The sequence below is a fragment of the Petaurus breviceps genome, unplaced genomic scaffold, assembly GCF_028583685.1.
Source record: "Petaurus breviceps papuanus isolate PSGF00001 unplaced genomic scaffold, PetGlider_PUasm1.0 90977, whole genome shotgun sequence".
NCBI lineage: Eukaryota > Metazoa > Chordata > Mammalia > Diprotodontia > Petauridae > Petaurus > Petaurus breviceps.
Genome location: NW_027187391.1, coordinates 56,786,448 through 56,804,174, shown reverse-complemented (window position 1 = coordinate 56,804,174; position 17,727 = coordinate 56,786,448). Strand labels below are relative to the sequence as shown.

General features: G+C 35.7%; 1 protein-coding gene across 2 annotated transcripts in view; it reads right to left on the bottom strand.

The window, feature by feature from the left end:
• The window catches only part of FBXL4 (F-box and leucine rich repeat protein 4), a 147,634-nt gene that overhangs the window by 98,066 nt on the left and 31,841 nt on the right, over positions 1 to 17,727 (bottom strand). For both annotated transcript variants that reach the window (XM_069077184.1, XM_069077185.1), the window contains exons 2-3: positions 14,333 to 14,462; positions 13,089 to 13,672 (exon numbers count right to left, since the gene is read on the bottom strand). In XM_069077184.1, the coding sequence (XP_068933285.1) occupies positions 13,089 to 13,600 (512 nt within the window). In that variant the 5' untranslated portion in view covers positions 13,601 to 13,672; positions 14,333 to 14,462. The remainder of the gene's footprint in view (positions 1 to 13,088; positions 13,673 to 14,332; positions 14,463 to 17,727) is intronic.

Below are 17,727 nucleotides of genomic sequence, written 5' to 3'. Positions count from 1 at the left end.
GGACTATTAAAACAATTCCCTTGTGCTTAATAAATGCTTGTTAACTGATTTATTGATATTCAGAGATGGAAGAGAGATGAATAAGTTGTTATGGTTTTTGAATGACTTATACATAATGTCTATCAAGTTTGATTTGATTTGATTTTGTTTTTTACAATTGGTTCAGTAGATTTCTGTATCAATAAAATTCTTTTAGCTATTCAAAAAGTTTGTTTTAGGCACCTCATACTTATAGAAACAAACTGCGTTGGAAGAAGAGATCTAAAATGAAACTAAGACTTCACACTACTCTTTTCTAAAGGATTCCAAGCAAACCAGAGAAAGAGGTAGACAGGATAAACAAAGAAAAATGAGAGAAAGCTCTCAAGCAAACATTCTTAGAGCACTAAGCAAATGTCCCACATACTCAACCCAACAATCATTTACTAAGTACCTACAATGTACAAAACATGGTGTTAGGCACTGGACTGAATCTTTTCAACTAGTTCAGTGCAGCAGCAACAGTTCCTATCCCCCAAAACACACAAACTCTAAATTTTAAACCTCATCTCCACCACTGAAAAATATAATACGCTTTTTCTTACTTAAAAAAGATGGTCTGCTGTGTCTATTTACTTTAGTAGAAAGATTGGAGCTGATTTATTTCAGTGTCATGGGAGGACAGAGATAATTAACAAACACAAAACTGGTTTTTATTCAAATGTACTTTCAATGTCATGTGACCGTAGGCAAGTCACTTAAACTCTTAGTGCCAGGCAACTCTCTAAGATTCTTAGTTGTAGAAATGATACAGAATTGCATGGGTAGAGGTAGTTTCCTCGCTTTAAAGTTCTTTATACTTTATACATGAAATTACATGACTAGTCTTGCCCCATATTTCTGATGTTTCACAACTGTACCTGAGAATAATTCCCAGTTTTAAAAATGAGAAGAACTTTTAGACAATAACTTAGAAGACCGAGAAACAAGGATAATCCAGGATCCTTTAAAATTAGAACTTGCTATGTTGTTTCCAAGCATTCACGAACTGAAATTAGCTCTCACTCTTTTATTGTTTAATTCCAGTGGGTAGGGGTTTTAGTAAAAAATCACCTCTAGTAGGAAGACTTACAAATCTACACCTTTAGCTGTAATCAACTGAGTCAGATTTCTAATTATCTACTGAACACTTCCACCAACTGACATTTAAAGACCAATATGTCTAAATTGGATTATTATTTTCCCCCAAAACACACTCTTCTACCTAACTTACTGTTTTTATCAAAGGTACCACCATCTCCCAATCATTATGTCATTCTTCACCCTTTCCTTCCTCTCACACAATAAGCATTTATTAAGCAGCCAGGTACTGGGGAGAAAAGATATAGGTCAATAGAGATATAGATAGGCAGATAGATAGGTAGATAGATAGATAGATAGATAGATAGATAGATAGATAGATAGATAGATAATTGCTGTTCAATCATTCAGTCGTGTCCGACTCTTCATGACCCCACGGACCATAACAAGCCAGCCTCTTCTATCCTCCACCATCTCTTGCAGTTTGTCCAAGTTCATGTTCATTGTTTCCTCAACACTATCCATCCACCTCATATCCTGCCATGCCCTTTTCTTTTTGCCTTCAATTTTTTCCAACATCAGGGTCTTTTCCATTGAGTCCTGTCTTCTTAATATGCGGACAAATTATTTAAGCTTCAGCTTTTCAATATCTGACCTTCTAGTGAATAGCCTTAATTAATGTCTCTAAATATTGACTGACTTGACCTCCTTGATGTCCAAGATACTCTCAAAAATCTTCTATAGTATCACAATTCAGAAGCATCAATTCTGCAGCACTCAACTTTCCCTGTAGTCCAACTCTCACAGCTATACATTATTACTAGAAAAACCATAGCTTTGACTATAAGGAACTTTGTCAACGAGATGTCTCTACTTTTTAGTAAGCTGTCATAGATTTGACATATCTTTCCTTCCAAGGAACAAGCATCTTTTAATTTCAAAGTTGCAGTTGCCATCTACAGTGATCTTTGAGCCCAAAAATATAAAATATGACACTGCTTCCATTTCTTCTTCTCTTTGCTAAGAAGTAATGGGACCAGTTGACAAGATCTTAGGTTTTTTTTTTAATATTAACCTTTAAACCAGATTTTTATATACTCTTCTCATTCACCCTCATTGAGAGGTTTCTTAATTCCTCTTTACTTTCTACCATTAGAGTGTTATCATCTGCACATCTGAGATTGTTGATATTTCTCCTGGCAACCTTAAATCAGCTGTTGATTCACCCAGCCTGGCATTTCACGCGATATATTTTGCACATAAGTTGAATAAATAAGGTGGCAATATGCAGTCCTGTTGTACTCTTTTTCCAACATTAAATCAATGAGTTGTTCCATATTCAGTTCTAACTGTTGTTTCTTACTCTGCATACAGGTTCCTCAGGGCAAGCACTATTATCTGGTACCCATCTCTCTTTGAGGATTTGCCATTTTGTTGTGATCCACACAATAAAAGGCTTTAGTGTAGTTAATGAAGTAGAAATAGATCGTTTTCTGGAACTCCCTTGCTTTTCTCCATAATCTAGCAAATATTGGTTATTTAGTCTCTAGTTCCTCTGCCTCTTCAAAAATCAGCCTGCTCTTGTGGTAATTCTCAGTTCATGTATTGCTGAAACCTAGCCTGCAGAATCTTAAGCATAACCTTGTGAGTACGTGAAATGAATACAATTTGCAGTAATCTAAATATTATCTGGGAATTCAGGACATAAACTAATCTTTCCCAATCTGGGGGCCACTGCTGTGTTTTCCAAATTTGCTGATATATTGAGTGCAACACTTTAACAGCATCATCTTTTAGGGTTTTAAATAGCTCAGCTGGAATTCCATCACCTCTACTAGCCTCATTGTTAGCAATGCTCCTAAAAGTCCTCTTGACTGCATTCTCTAGGATGGCTCTATATCAGTAACCAGATCATCATCATGGTTATTTGTGATGTTAAGATCTTTCTTGTATATTATTTTGTGTATTTTTGTCACCTCTTAATCTTTTCTTCTTCTGTTAAATCCCTACCATGTTTGCCTCTTTATCATATGTATATATATAATCCCTTTCCTCAGGGAGGTTACATCTCCACTGGAGAAAAACAAGTACAAATACATATATACACACACACACACATATACACATACATGTGTTTATACATATATATGTATACACATACACATGCACAAAGTGATTTCAAGTAAACAATACAAATTGAGGTGATCAGAAAAGGTCTCATGAAGGAGGTAGCACTTAGGGTAAGTCTTGAAGTGAACTACAGAGTCTAAGAAACAGAAATGAGGAGATAATACATTCCAGGAATGGGAGATAATTTGTACAAAGGCATGGTGATGAAAAATGAATGCTCTATATAAGGAAGATTGTACAAATCAAGTCACCAAATACTGTGGACAGATTTCACAATATCTCTTCACATTCATTCCTTCTCCTTACAATTCCCACTATAAATAACCTAGTTTGGGCCATGATTTCCATTCACCTGCTTTTTGTTAATAACTTCCTATCCAGTCCACCTCTAGTCTCCCTCTGCCAGCTAACGTGCTCTCTCTCTCTCTCTCTCTCTCTCTCTCTCTCTCTCTCTCTCTCTCTCTCTCTCTCTCTCTCTCTCTCTCTCTCTCTCTCTTTCTCTCTCTCTCTCTCTCCCCCATTCCTTCCCCCACCATGTGTGTGTATGTACACACATATACACATATATTACTGTTTGATTGATCTTTCACTTTTTTTTTGGAGGGGGGGAGGTAGGGCACTTGGGGTTAGGTAACTTGCCCAAGGTCACATGGCTAGCTTTTGTGTTAAGTGTCTGAGGCCAGATTTGAACTCAGGTCCTCCTGACTCCAGAGCTGGTACTCTATTCACTGTACCACCTAGCTACCCCTTGATTAATCTTTCTAATACCCTTGGCTATTAGATAGGATAAGGATAGTCTCCTTATTGCTCAAAGATCTTTAAAAAATAGTTGCCCATTTCCTATTAAAGTCCAAACTAGCCTGGCATATAAGGATCATCTTTATAGCTTTTACAGCTGTATTCCAATTTGGTCAATCTGTCAGCCATTCAACAAACATTTGGTAAACACCTACTATGAGCCAGGCACTATTCTTAGCTTTGGAAATATAGACACAAAAATGGAAGTCTCACTACCTTTAAAGAGTCTGCATTCTGGTGGGAAATAACATACATATGTAACTACATATGTAGGTGGTATATATAAGATATATAAAAATCAAATACAAGGAAACCTTGGAAGGGAAGACACTAGCAGCTGGGGAGGGGCAGGGAGGAAAAGTAGAAAAGGCCTTTGGGATTAGATGGTGTTTGAGCTGAGTCCTAAGAAGCCAGGTGGGAGAACATTCCATGCATGGAGATAGTCAGTACTAAGGAAAGGATAGTCAGAGACAGGAAATGGAGTATTGTGCCTGGGGAACAGTAAGTATGCCAGTATAACTATACTACAGAAAGTATAGAAGGGAGCAATACAGAATAAGACTGGAAAGGCAAGGGATCAGATTTCAAAGAGCTTTAAATACAAAAGAAAAAAGTTTATATTCAATGATAGAGGTAATAAGATGCCCCTGTAATTGGACATGGTTAGACTTGCATTTTATTCCTAAAGTGATTAAATTATTAAATTATTTTGGTGGTCATGTAGAGGATGGGATGGAGTAGGGAAGTACTTGAGGCAGAGAGATAAAATAAGAGTCTACTGTAATAATCCAGGTGAGAGTTGAAGGGGGGCTGAACTAAGGCAGTGGCTGTGTGAACAAAGAGAAGGGAACATATCCAAGAAATGTTGTGGAGATAAAATGAAAAGATTTGGGAATTTACTAGATAGGGTGAGTGAAAGTAAGGACACTGAGATGACATCATGGTTGCAAATCCACTACTGTATCTTACCCTCTTCTATGTTCTAGCCAAATAAAACTATTCACCATCACTATACCATTGTTCACATCATTCCCTGTTCTACCTGTTGACTTCATACTTATCTTTCAAGACCTAATACAAATTCTATGCTTTCCATGATGATTGTCATGACCCTCATTCCTCTAGTTGGCAGTTTCTTGCTGTGCTCTTATGGCAACTGGCATCCCCTTCTTATGCCATGATGAAATACAATTAGCATATCTGAATTTGTATATGTACATACATGTTAGTACTCCTACTATACTGTTATTTATCTTTGTATCTTCCCCTTGGCCTAGGAAAGCACATTGCACATAGGAAGCATTTAATAATTGTTTCCTAAAATGAATATTGGGGCACGTAGGTGTCACAGGGGATAGAGTGCCAGGCCTGGAATCAGGAAGATTCATCTTCCTAAGTTCAAATTTGACCTCAGACACTTACCAGCTCTGTTTTTCAGTTCTTCATCTGTAAAATGAGCTAGAGAAGGAAACAGCAAACCACTCTAATATCTTTGCCAAGAAAACTCCAAGAGGGGTCACAAAGAGCTGGACATGAGTCAGACACAACTGAAGCAACCAAACAACAACAACAATAACAAAATGAATATTAAAATATCATATGTGCAAATGATTCGTCCCAAGGGTTTGAAATGTAAATGTAAACCTGTGGTAAGTAAACATGCATAAAGTGAGAGTAGCCTGCATAAGTATGTAACAAACTACAACACGGTTTTCTTTTCATAAAAGAAAACAAAATTAATGTAAATGTTAATGTTAGCAATACAAATATAAAAGTTAGTGTTTAGAACATTGTTTTTAATTATATCTATATACACAGAACATTCAAGATTGGTAGGTTTAAGCTACTTTGTAAAGGCTTTCCTAACATTTTCTGATACTGTGTTGAAATACATTAGGCTTAATGTTACATTTACATAATTTTTGCATTTGACTTCTATATGGCATGAATATATTTAGATGTGAGCAAATCACAAGTTGTAAATATGACACACTGATTAAAGTACAGTACTATGTGAATCTTAAAAGATATCTTTAGAAAAATTAAGACTTAAAACAAATAAAAATAACCTCACCACCAACACATAAAGCATTAGTTTGTTTATATTACTTTTCAGAATATCAAGATGACATAAGAAAGAAAATGAAAAACACAGGAAAATTACTTTATAGGCCTATGACTGTATGAAATTAATTTAGTACCAACCATGAGAATAATATAAATTAATTTTGTGGCATCTGCATTAAAATGAATATATTGTTTAAAATTCAGTCTCTAATAGTAATGAAGTACATCTTAATTGACAGAAAAGGAGAATGGTTTCAATTTTGCTTGAGAAGTTCATCTACAGAAAAAATGGATTCATTGTAAAGGATCTAAACAGAACTTGAATTTTGGAAAACCACCAATTCTTAAGTCACTTGGGTATAAGTACTTGCATTTACTTGTCATTTAAATGATAGGCTATATAGTATAACAATTTATATAATAATATGTATTCTCAATAACAGTTTCCTTACTGACCAAATATGACACAATTCAAAATATTCTAATACCAAGCTTCATTTTCTTTCTTTCTTTTATTTATTTATTTTATTTATTTTTTTTTTTTTTAGTTTTTTGGAGGGAGAAAGGCAGGGCAATTGGGGTTAAGTGATTTGCCCACGGTCACACAGCTAGCAAGTCTTAAGTGTCTGAGGTCGAATTTAACTCAGGTCCTCCTGACTCCAGGGCTGGTGCTCTATTTACTGTGCCACCTCACTGCCCTGTAAGCTTCATTTTCTTGTGAATGCGACAGTCAGACTGTGCTTTACAAATACCAACTTGGCAACTATGTGGTGACTGAATTGTAGATGAAGGAGACCAGCTGCAGTGAGGTAGACTAGAAAGTTATTGAAATAGTTTAAGTAAGTGTTAATTGGGGTCTGAACTAGAGGATCTATGGTTTGGTTAAAAGAAACAGAACAGATGAAGATATACTGAAAAGACAAGTATGTGGGTGAGGGGCCAATAAGGATAAAGAGTCAATAATGATGTTTAGCTGCAAATTTGGGTGATGAAGAATGACAGTAATGTCAATAGAGACATAACTAAGGAACTTAAGAGGAGGGTGAGTTTATAGTTTCTGACATACTGAATTTGAAATATCTGTAGACATACAAGAAGAGTTGCTGAGCAGACGGCTAAACAGGAAGAACTAGAGTCCAACAGAGAGATGCGGGGCAGATTCAGGAGTCAGTATAACATTGCACAGAAAAATTAATTGAAACCACAGAAGCTGGTAAGAACCATGAGAGAGAATACAGAGAACATGAAGAGGACCTTTGGGCTACACTTACTCATAGACAGAGGGACACAGGTGTTGATTTTGCAAAGGAGACTAAAAATGAAGAGTTAGATAGGCATTAAGAAAAAAAAACAAAAGAACACTGTTACAAAAACCCAGCTAGGAGAAAGTATCCAAAATGTGATCCAACAATATCACTCATGTTAGTATCTGTTCCAGTGTCTAAAACAATGCTTTACAAACAGAAGACAATGATTAGAGAAAAGAGACTTGCTATTATAGTTTCCATTGAAATAAGTTTTGGGTTTGTCTTAGATTTGGCCCTATTATGCCTCATATCAAATATGTTATTTTACATCACAGATCATGAAGTTCCAGTGGATTAACAGAATTTGTACAACCACAAATGTGTACTCAGAATAGAGGGCTATAACACCATACCCAGCTTTCTGCACATTTGCCATCATCACTTTTCACCAGCTCCCCATACATCAGAACTAGACTAAATGAGAAAATAAAGGTAGAAATGTATGTAATCTGTTAAGGTTTTGTTTAGCTAAATATTAACTCCCACTACCAACTGCCTTGTCTATTCTGCCCCATTCCATGTCCTATTTGTATAACAGCTGCTGAGATGAACACAAAGTCATATGCTGTGATTAAACAATTGGGCAAGACCTTTGGAATAACTCTACTATGACTCTGGAATATGCATACTGATGACTGACGTTTTACTTAAAAGAATTTTAATAAGATGAGTTGTGGAATAAAGTTAAAAAATTGGTAGGCAAATTCTGAGAATAAATTAGTAAATAAATTAATATTAACTTGAATCACAATCAAACACTGCAACTCTCAGCTAGAAACCTAAGAGCATGATTTATACTCAAAATCAGTTATGCAGCCATCAACTTTTGGAGGTTAAGTGATTGCTGGAAAGATACTATTACACGTTATTCAAGTTTTCAAGTAAAACATAGGCAACTTTGTAGCAAGCAGATAAAAAAAACTCATAAGGGTCCTATGAAGATTGTCTTTAAGGGCTTTTCCAACTCTAACATTCTATGATACCAAATAACAAAGAACAAAAAGATTTGAAACAACTTACTTCCCAATTCCCAAACAAAAACTGCATATTCATTTTTTTCTTATTAATTCATAAACAACAAAAGCAGTTCGTATTAAATCAGCAAGGTGGTTTAAAAGTAATGAATGAATAAATGAATTATACAGGAAATCTCCAACAGACTGCCCTCCAAAAGTTCTAATTATGAAGTGAGTTTCTGGGAATTCAAGACATATTCCCATTGAAAATATAAATAGTAGCTGGGGCGGCCAGGTGGCTCAGCGAGTAAGAGCACCGGTTCCAGTGTCGGGATGACCTGGATCAAATCCGGGCTCAGATACTCAGCACCACACCCAGAAATAACTGGCCGTGTACCCTTGAGCAAGTTACTTAACCCCGATTGCTTTAAAAAAAAAAAAAAAAAGAAAATATAAATAGTATCTAGGTTCCCAGTCTAGTCCAAAAAGATCCATTTAACCCTTAATTTACCTGAAATGTAGCACTCTCATCTATCACTTAAAATAATATGTCTAAGGGAAAGTACATTTGGAATCCCATGGATGAATATATATTCACTGCAATAGTCCTGGTTATGTAGATCAATGGAAGTAGAGCTCTGGTTGTGGCTCCCTTGTTGTGGTACAGGGATGGTATGGAGATGAGTGAGAGTTAAAAGTACTTCCTGGGAAGGGGCTTGGGTTGTAGACTGTAGAACAACTTAGAACAGCTGAGGAAGGGATGAAGCCTGGGGAGCTGGGTAGAGATGGTAAGAAGTAGCAATGGACAGGTCTCCCCACTGCTCAGGATTTGTATTCTGGAGTAGAGGGAAACAGCAATATACCACTTATTTTTCCTCCTCCTTCCCCTTTTTTCTTCAGTATTTCTACTAACAAAGAAGACTTTTCTTCTAATGGTTACAGATGCCTGGAATATTGAGAAGCAGTGAGGAGTGGAGACAACAGTGAGAATAGGGCCCAGGGATGGGGAACCTATAGTCTCAAGGACACATGTAGTCTTCTAGGTCCTCAACTACAGCCCTTGGATGAATCCAAACCACAGAACAAATCTTTTATTAAGGGGATTTGTTCTGTGAAGTTTGAGTTCAATCAAAGGGCCATACTTTAGGACCTAGAAGAGTGGTGAGGAACCTGCCACCTCAACGCCACATGTGGCCTTCTAAGTCCTTGGGTACAATTTTCAAACATCCTAAAGATCCCATCTAACCTCCCAAACTAACTACCAAAAAGACACATATACAACCTAGAAGCTTGGAGAAAGAAAGAGTTAAGTATGCATATGACATCTTTTTTTCTTGTTATATTAAAAAAAATGTTTTACTTGTCATCTGACTCTTTAATGACCATGTCAACCTACCTACTCAATAAATTTGAGTAGCTCCCTATTATTTTCAGATTAAATATAAAATCCTCTATTTGGCTTTTTAATTCCCTCATAATCTATTCCCTTCTCACTTTTCCAGTTCTCTTACACTTTATTCCCTTCCATGTATTCCATAATCCAGTAACTCTAGCCTTCTGACTGTTTCTTACACAAGATATTACATCTCCTGATTTCATGCCTTTTCATCGGCTATCCCCCATACCTAGAATGTGCTCCTTTCTCAGCTCTGCTTCCCAACTTCCCTTGCTTCCTCCAGGTCACCTAAAATCTCACCTTGGGAAAGAAACATTTCCCAGTCCCTCTGAATACTACCAACTTTCCTCTGAGATTACCTCCAATTTACCATGTATAAATCTTATTTTTACATAGTTGTTAGCGTGTTGTCTCCCCCATTAGAAAGTAAGGTCACTGAAACCAGGGACTGGTTTTACCTTCCTTTGTATCCACAGTGCTCAACACAATGGCCTGACACACAGTAAATACTTAATAAACATTTACTCACTGACTGATAATACTTTTTAACCAAAAAAAAAAAAAGTCATAGTCTTGTAACCTAAGCCACCTAGTCTAACTCCCTCATATTATAGATGGAAAAACTGAGGACTAAAGATGTTAAATGACCTGTCCAAAGGTTACAAGGGAAATAACTGAAAGATTTAGGATTCAACCTCAGGTCTTGTGACTCCAAATGTAGTGCAATGCTATCTTCCAAATAAAATACAATGTAAGAGTTTGAACTTGGTACAAAACACATTCTGTTTCCGAGCTGCATTCCTGGTTATTAAGAAAACATCAGCAACTGCTGGCTGGTTTATATTGCTTTCTCATCTCCATAAAATTTTTATGATATGATGCTATGCATGCATCAAGAGCATCCTTGATGAATACATGAGAAAGAAATACTCAAAGTTTTGTGACAATTTTTATAGCACACCACATCTAAGTTAGTCTCCAAACTAACAGGTTTAGAGAATGAAAACATACTTGTTCTACTGCTTTATTTTGGGGGAATATATATACATATGTGTGTGTATTATATACGTGTGTATATTATATATATGCATATACACACAGAATATATATATGTGTACAATATATATGTATGCCAACAGAATATGTGTACATGTATATAATGAGTGTATTACAGGTGTATGTGTATATCAACAGAACAAGATGAATTTTAAAGTTTTTTTCAGAAAATATGTCTTTTCTATGTTTGTCAAAATAACAGAAGATTCTACAAGAAATAGGACTATAGTCATAATTCTGTTCAACAATCCACTGAGAATTAACATCAAGTGAGAGAAACAATATATACATATATATGTATGTGTGTGTATATATATATATGTATGTGTGTAGACTAGAATGGAAAAGCATTTATGAAGCACTTAATACATGTCAAGCACTATGCTAAGAGCTAGGAATATAAATAAAAATGTGAGCTATTATAACTAGGGGAGATAAAACATAAAGATGGGTTCAATTCATAGCAAATGGAAACGTCTGGGTGTACTTACGTTCTGTCAAGGAATGAATGGAAGTCAATGCCCCAAGAAACTTGGGAAGCAATGGTAGGGCAGATGGTCCCTAACTAAGAGGAGAGTAGCTCCAAGGTTCAGAGTAGAGTTGGATTCTAAGGTACCTTTGATGAAGGTGAGGATGAGAGTGAAGGTTAGAGGAAAGGACAGTGTCAGAATCTAGCTGAAAGTGAAAAATGGCAACGAGGCAATAGCTGACTAGCTTGTAGAAGGAGAAAAAAATCTGTGATTCCCTGCCCTTTCATCCAGGAATGCTGTTCCTGGTGGTGACATTACTCACTGGATTATCTGGGGGTATTCAACAGTATCACAGATAATGTCTGGCTCCAAGTCCAAAGAGAAAAACAATTCCCTAATAATCATGAGAATGTTATCTGCAAATCCTCCTATTTGCAGATAATATGGTACTAATTTCATTGAACTCCCAAACACTTCAGAGACTCAATGAAAACTCTATTAGAAAAACATCAGTCTAAATATCTATACTGGAAAAACAAGGATGAAAAATGCATATTGCCTAGACTTTGATTTTTAGAATTAGTTCAATCCACTGAACTAGTTCAAATTAAAATGCATATCTTGCATAAGTGCTGAAGATAAACAATGAACTGGACATCAAAAACTGAGCAGTCTATGTCTTATTTAGAAAGCTTAATACTTTCATTGTTTTTAAACTACTTGATGCTTCAGAAATCCATCTCTTGAATACAAATATTCTTCCGCACAGTGCCTGGAATATAGTAGGTTTTTAATAAATGTTTACTGATTGATTGATTGGTCATATAAAAATAAATATCAGAAGACTCAAAACTCTAAGTGACCCAAAGGGCAACAGAAAGATGCATGTTTGGTATAAAAAGGTTATGGAATATTACCAAGGAAGATTTGCATGTAAGAAATAGTATAAAAAAACATTACTGAGAACATCTCGGACAAGAAAAACATGGTATGGCTTAGTTGTACTAGGTATATTTATATATATATTTATATATTTGTATATATATGAATATATATTTAGACTTGAGAATAGGATGAAAAAATGAAAGGAATTTTAAGCACATACAACTCAAAACATCTAAAGCAGGGGTTCTTAACCTTTTTGTATTATGGACCCTTTTGGCAATCTAGTGAAGTCTATGGACGACCCCTTCTCAGAATATTTTTTAACTCAATTGAAGGAAATGCTAAATTTAGGTTAGAAATTAGTGAAAATAAAGATGTAATTTTTTTTTCCAATCCAAGTTCAAAGATTCCCTGAAATCTATCCATAGGTCTCTTGGGGGACATGGAGCTTGGGATAACAACCCTTGGTTTAAAGTCAATTTAGCCTAAGCAGCAGCACTATATACTGGATTTAGCACTGGACTTGACTCAGAAAGGCTGAATTAAATAAATGCCTTGAAAAAATTGTGTTCCAAATGGCACAGGCAGTCATTACAGGAGCTCAACACAGATTTAAGCTCTGATATACCAATACAATAACAAACTCTTTCTCCTAGATTTTTCACAGTCATTTTGCTATCAGATTCCTGGTTTATAGGGAGAAGTCTTTATGTTTTAAGTCAGAAGGGGGATGGTATCAGTAAATGCCTCATATAAAGAAGTCATTAAATATCAAGAATGGGATAATGTTCACTACAGGAATGTTCACTTCTACAATATTGCCATTAAACTAAAGAAAACCTAAAACAAATTCATTTAAGCATAACATGATATATTTCCATAAAAACATTTTTTTAATCTGAAAATAAGACTATAAACGGCTTGGTTTTGGTTATTTTGCTTATATTGTTGAATGAAGTTTTACCTTACTTCAGTTGGTGGATTTGGGGAATAAGGATTTGCAGAACAAGCCAGAATTCTAATGACTGCCCCAGGATGATAAGTTTCCAAAACATGAACAGCTGTAGGATATACTGGTTCTTCAAAAGCCAGTTCTACATAGTCCTGGCTCTGGAAGTTTTGTGGAGTTCTCCTGAATGGCAAAGAAGCACTGGGACACTGATTCCACCATGTTCCATAAGTCCGAAATACAGCAGCCTGAGTAAAGTCCCCAGAACTTGGGTATACATTTGGTATGCCTGCCAGATTCCACATGGTGTATGACATACTGTTCTCACTGCCATAATGAGAACTGAAATCCAACACTTCTTTGGCATACTGGACTACTTCTGAATTAATAGGTAAAGTTCGGCTGTTTGATTCAATAGTTCGACGGCTGTTCATCATTTCTCCTCTTGTAGCTGTCCTGGCTCGGCGCCGAAGGCATATATAATAAAACATAGTCAGAACTGTTAACATGGGAAACACTGGTGACATCTAGATATGAATTATGATGCTTCTAAAGGTCAGGTATCCTCAGTAAGGTGTTTTAACTCTTTGAAGGATCTTCTGAAAAAGAGAAGCGTTAAATGAAGTAGAATGATTTAAACAGGTCAGAAAAACATGTTCAGAATTAAACAAAAGCTTTTCTTCAATCTGATTTGTCAGAAAAAAAAACAAAACTGTAGAATGATATACAGACTAGAGATTTGATATTTGATAGCATATATTTAATCAATCTACTAGTATTAAATGGAGTTTTAATTTCATTCATGTTTTTTAAGCCTGCACAGAAACTAACTTAGAAATATACAGATAATGTAAGTAGATAGAAGTATGCTAATAACAAGAAATCTTTACTTTATGTGTTATATATATAAGCATATTTCAAGAAAGTCTTTGAATTTACTACTTAAACTGCATGAAAAATAGTGTGTGTGACTTAAGTATTTGATCTAAAACAAATATGATCTAAAAAGTTGTCTTTGATATTGAAACAATTTGAAATTTTAACAGTCCCTATCACTAGCTACTATTCTCTTCGAAACATGTATGGCACAGATTTTACATTAAAGGAATATAACTTTTTGAAGTTAATGTTTCATCAAGACCTAATAAATTAACCACTTCATAAATTAGAGATCACCAGAAAATTTTAACTTATAATTCTTAGCATTATTTGTTAAAGTACTTTATGCTAGGCTGCCAATTTGTCTAGAAATCACTTACCCCACATGTGAAAATCACAGGATACCCAAAAGAAACTCAGAAGTTGGCCCTCATCCATAGGTCTAGAATAGAGAAATATTCTAGGTTCTATACAGATTTCATATGTGGAAGCTGAAATAATAATTTTCATCTGAAAGACAAAAGTTTGGAATTTGTTAATAATAAATTATAGGTATTTTCTATTCCCAACTTACAAAATCAAATTACCTAAGAATTATTAGATTGGTAAAAGAACTTTTATAATAGGTAAATGTCCCTATTTCATAACTCTCAACTTTATTTTAGTAAAAGATTACCTAAACTCTTCACTAAATGTTCACTTTGGTATTTATATATAGATAAATATAGATAGATGTAGATGATATAGATAGATATAGATATATAGGGGCAGCTAGGTGGCACAGTGAATAGAGCACCAGCCCTGAAGTCAGGAGGACCTGAGTTGAAATCTGGCCTTAGGCACTTAACACAAAAACTAGCCATGTGACCTTAGGAAAGTCACAACCCCAATTGCCCTCCAAAAAAAAAAAGCAAAAAACACACACATACACACACACACAGAAACAATGTGTACAGTGATAAGATGATATTTAAAGATGCCTACATGATCAATAAAATTTCACACTTTAATATGTAATGTTTCTGATCTGGTCAAGTAACTTATCTATGCTCAAAATAAGGGTTAGTTCACTGCAAGAGGGATTTTAGCAATCTAAAACAAAAAAAAAATTGATAAAATTTATTTTAAAAAACAAAAGGCAACATGGCCACTCTCTTAGAAGAAGGGGTTTGAGGAATACCTTGCCATACTTCAATCTGTCAGAGATAACAAAGTATTGCTAAACAAATAAAATAAAACAAAACATAAAAAAGAACTTCAGTATGAAAACAAAAGGGAAAAAAAGTATCTGAAGAAGCAAAAGATATTCCAGTCCTACGTTAGGAGGCTGGGGAGTGGTGGAATGTTATATGAAATAGAAAGTGATATCAGAAAGACTACAGAACACTTGTAGCTCAGAAACAAATTTAAGGCTTTCCCAGAAGAAAAGGAAATTGTGTTTTGTGAGAAAGAATGAAATTAATGTCATTGAAGAAATGAAAATTTAAATGCCCAGGTGCTATCAGATGAAAGATAATCCAGTAAGGATCAATCGGGGAAAAAAGAAGAGAATAGTAGTTAGTGATTTCCTTGTAGAAGGTTACTAAGGCACCTATCTGTTGACCTGATGACAAAGACATTTACTATCTTCCCAGAGCAGATGGAACAGAATGCCTCTCAAGATTTGTCAAAGTGGGTGACTATTATCCACTTCTGGTAATTCACATGGGTACAAACTATATTGCCAGAAGAAACCAAGAAAGTACTGCCAAAGATAATGAAATTTTCAGCGGGAAACTAGAGATACTAGTAGTGTTTTAATTATGCATCAAAGGCAAGGGAATAGGAGAGAAAAACAGATTTGGGAAGTGAACAACTAATTAATAGGATGTTTGTCTAAAAATTTAAGCCATACCTTCAATACAGGAATGAAAAGTCCCTTGGTGGGGTGGCCAGGTAGCACAGCGAGTAAGAGCACCGGCTCCAGTGTTGAGAAGACCTGGAGATTGAATCCCGGGCTCAGACACTTAGCACCCACCCAGAAACACCTGGCCCTGTAACCTTGAGCAAGTTACTTAATCCCAATTGCTTAGGGGCGGCCAGGTGGCTCAGCGAGTAAGAGCACCGGCTCCAGTGTCGGGATGACCTGGATCAAATCTGGGCTCAGATACTCAGCACCACACCCAGAAATAACTGGCCATGTAACCTTGAGCAAGTTACTTAACTCCGATCGCTTTAAAAAAAAAAAAAGAAAAATCCCTTGGGTAGGGATGAATCATACCTAACAAGTGCTAGTGAGAACTGTCTAGAGTGTTGGAAATCTAATTAAGACAACTTAAACTAAAAAGGAAGGGGTAGAGACAAATGTGCCAATGTATATCCACCAAGAAGAGACTATAATATAGTGTAGAAAGTATAGCACCTGAAACACACAGAAGTTAAAAGAAGACAAAATGCATGAATAAAGTCAGTAATAAACTGCACAGGTTCAGCTTTCCATACACAAATGCAGAAAGTATGGTCTAACAGGCATGATGAATTAGAAATCCTAACACAAGAAGGGAAATTTATAATAACAATCACAATAATAACAACAATAGCATTTATATAGTACCTACTATGTGCCAGGCACTGTGCTAAGTGTTTTACAAGTATTTACAAGCTTTATCTTACTTGATGCTCATAACAACCCTGTGAAAAAGATTTAAAGAAACTGAGGCATCAGAGGTATTTACCCAAGGTCACAAGACCAGATTCAAATTTAGGTCTTCCTGACTACAAGCCCCTCTCTCTATCTATGGTGCCACTTAAATGTGACCTCTTAGATATAAATGAGGTTTAGTGAGGCCCATGACTGGATTATAAAATGGAACAGCATACATTATCAAAAAAACAATAAAATAAACACCATAAGTAAAATGAGGGCAGAGAGGTTTTGAATATTAAAAAGATTTTGATATGCCTACATAAAGAAATCTAGTGAAGATGGCGGAGTAGAAACAGGACTTCCATGGGGCTCCAGCTTCCACCTCCCCCAATTCATGGAAAAGGGGACTCTGAACAAACTTTGGAGCTACAGAACCCACAAAATGACAGAGAAGCTAACTCGCACCAAAAGGCAATGAGGAGAATGCCTTAAAAAGTCGAATTTGCCAGATGGAAAAAATCTCAAAAGCTCACTGAAGAGAATCATTCCTTCAGAATTAGATTGGAGCAAATGGGAGCTAGTGACTTTATGAGAAATCAAGATGCTGTTAAACAGATCCAAACAAATGAAAGAATAGAAAGCAATGTGAAATATCTCATGGAAAAAACCATTAACTTGGAAAATAGATCCAGGAGAAATAATTTAAAATTCATTGGACTACCTGAAAGCCATGATTAAAGAAAGAACCTAGAAATTAATGTCCAAGAATTTTTCAAGGTCTCCCCTGAAGTTTTAGAACCAGAGGGCAAAATAGAGGTTGAAAGAATCCACCTATCACCTCCTGAAAAAGATCCCAAAAAGAAAACTCCTAGGAATATTATAGCCAGGTTCCAAAATTCCCAGATCAAGGAGAGAATATTACAAGCAGCCAGGAAGAAACAATTTGAATATTGTGGAAACACAATCAGGATAACACAGGATCTGGCAGCTTCTACACTGAGGGATCAAAGGGCTTGGAATATGATATTCCGGAACTCAAAGGAGCTGGGATTAAAACCAAGAATCACCTACTCAGCAAAACTGAGTATCATGTTTCAGGGGAAAATATGGTTATTCAGTGGAATAGAAGATTTTCAAGTATTCTTGATG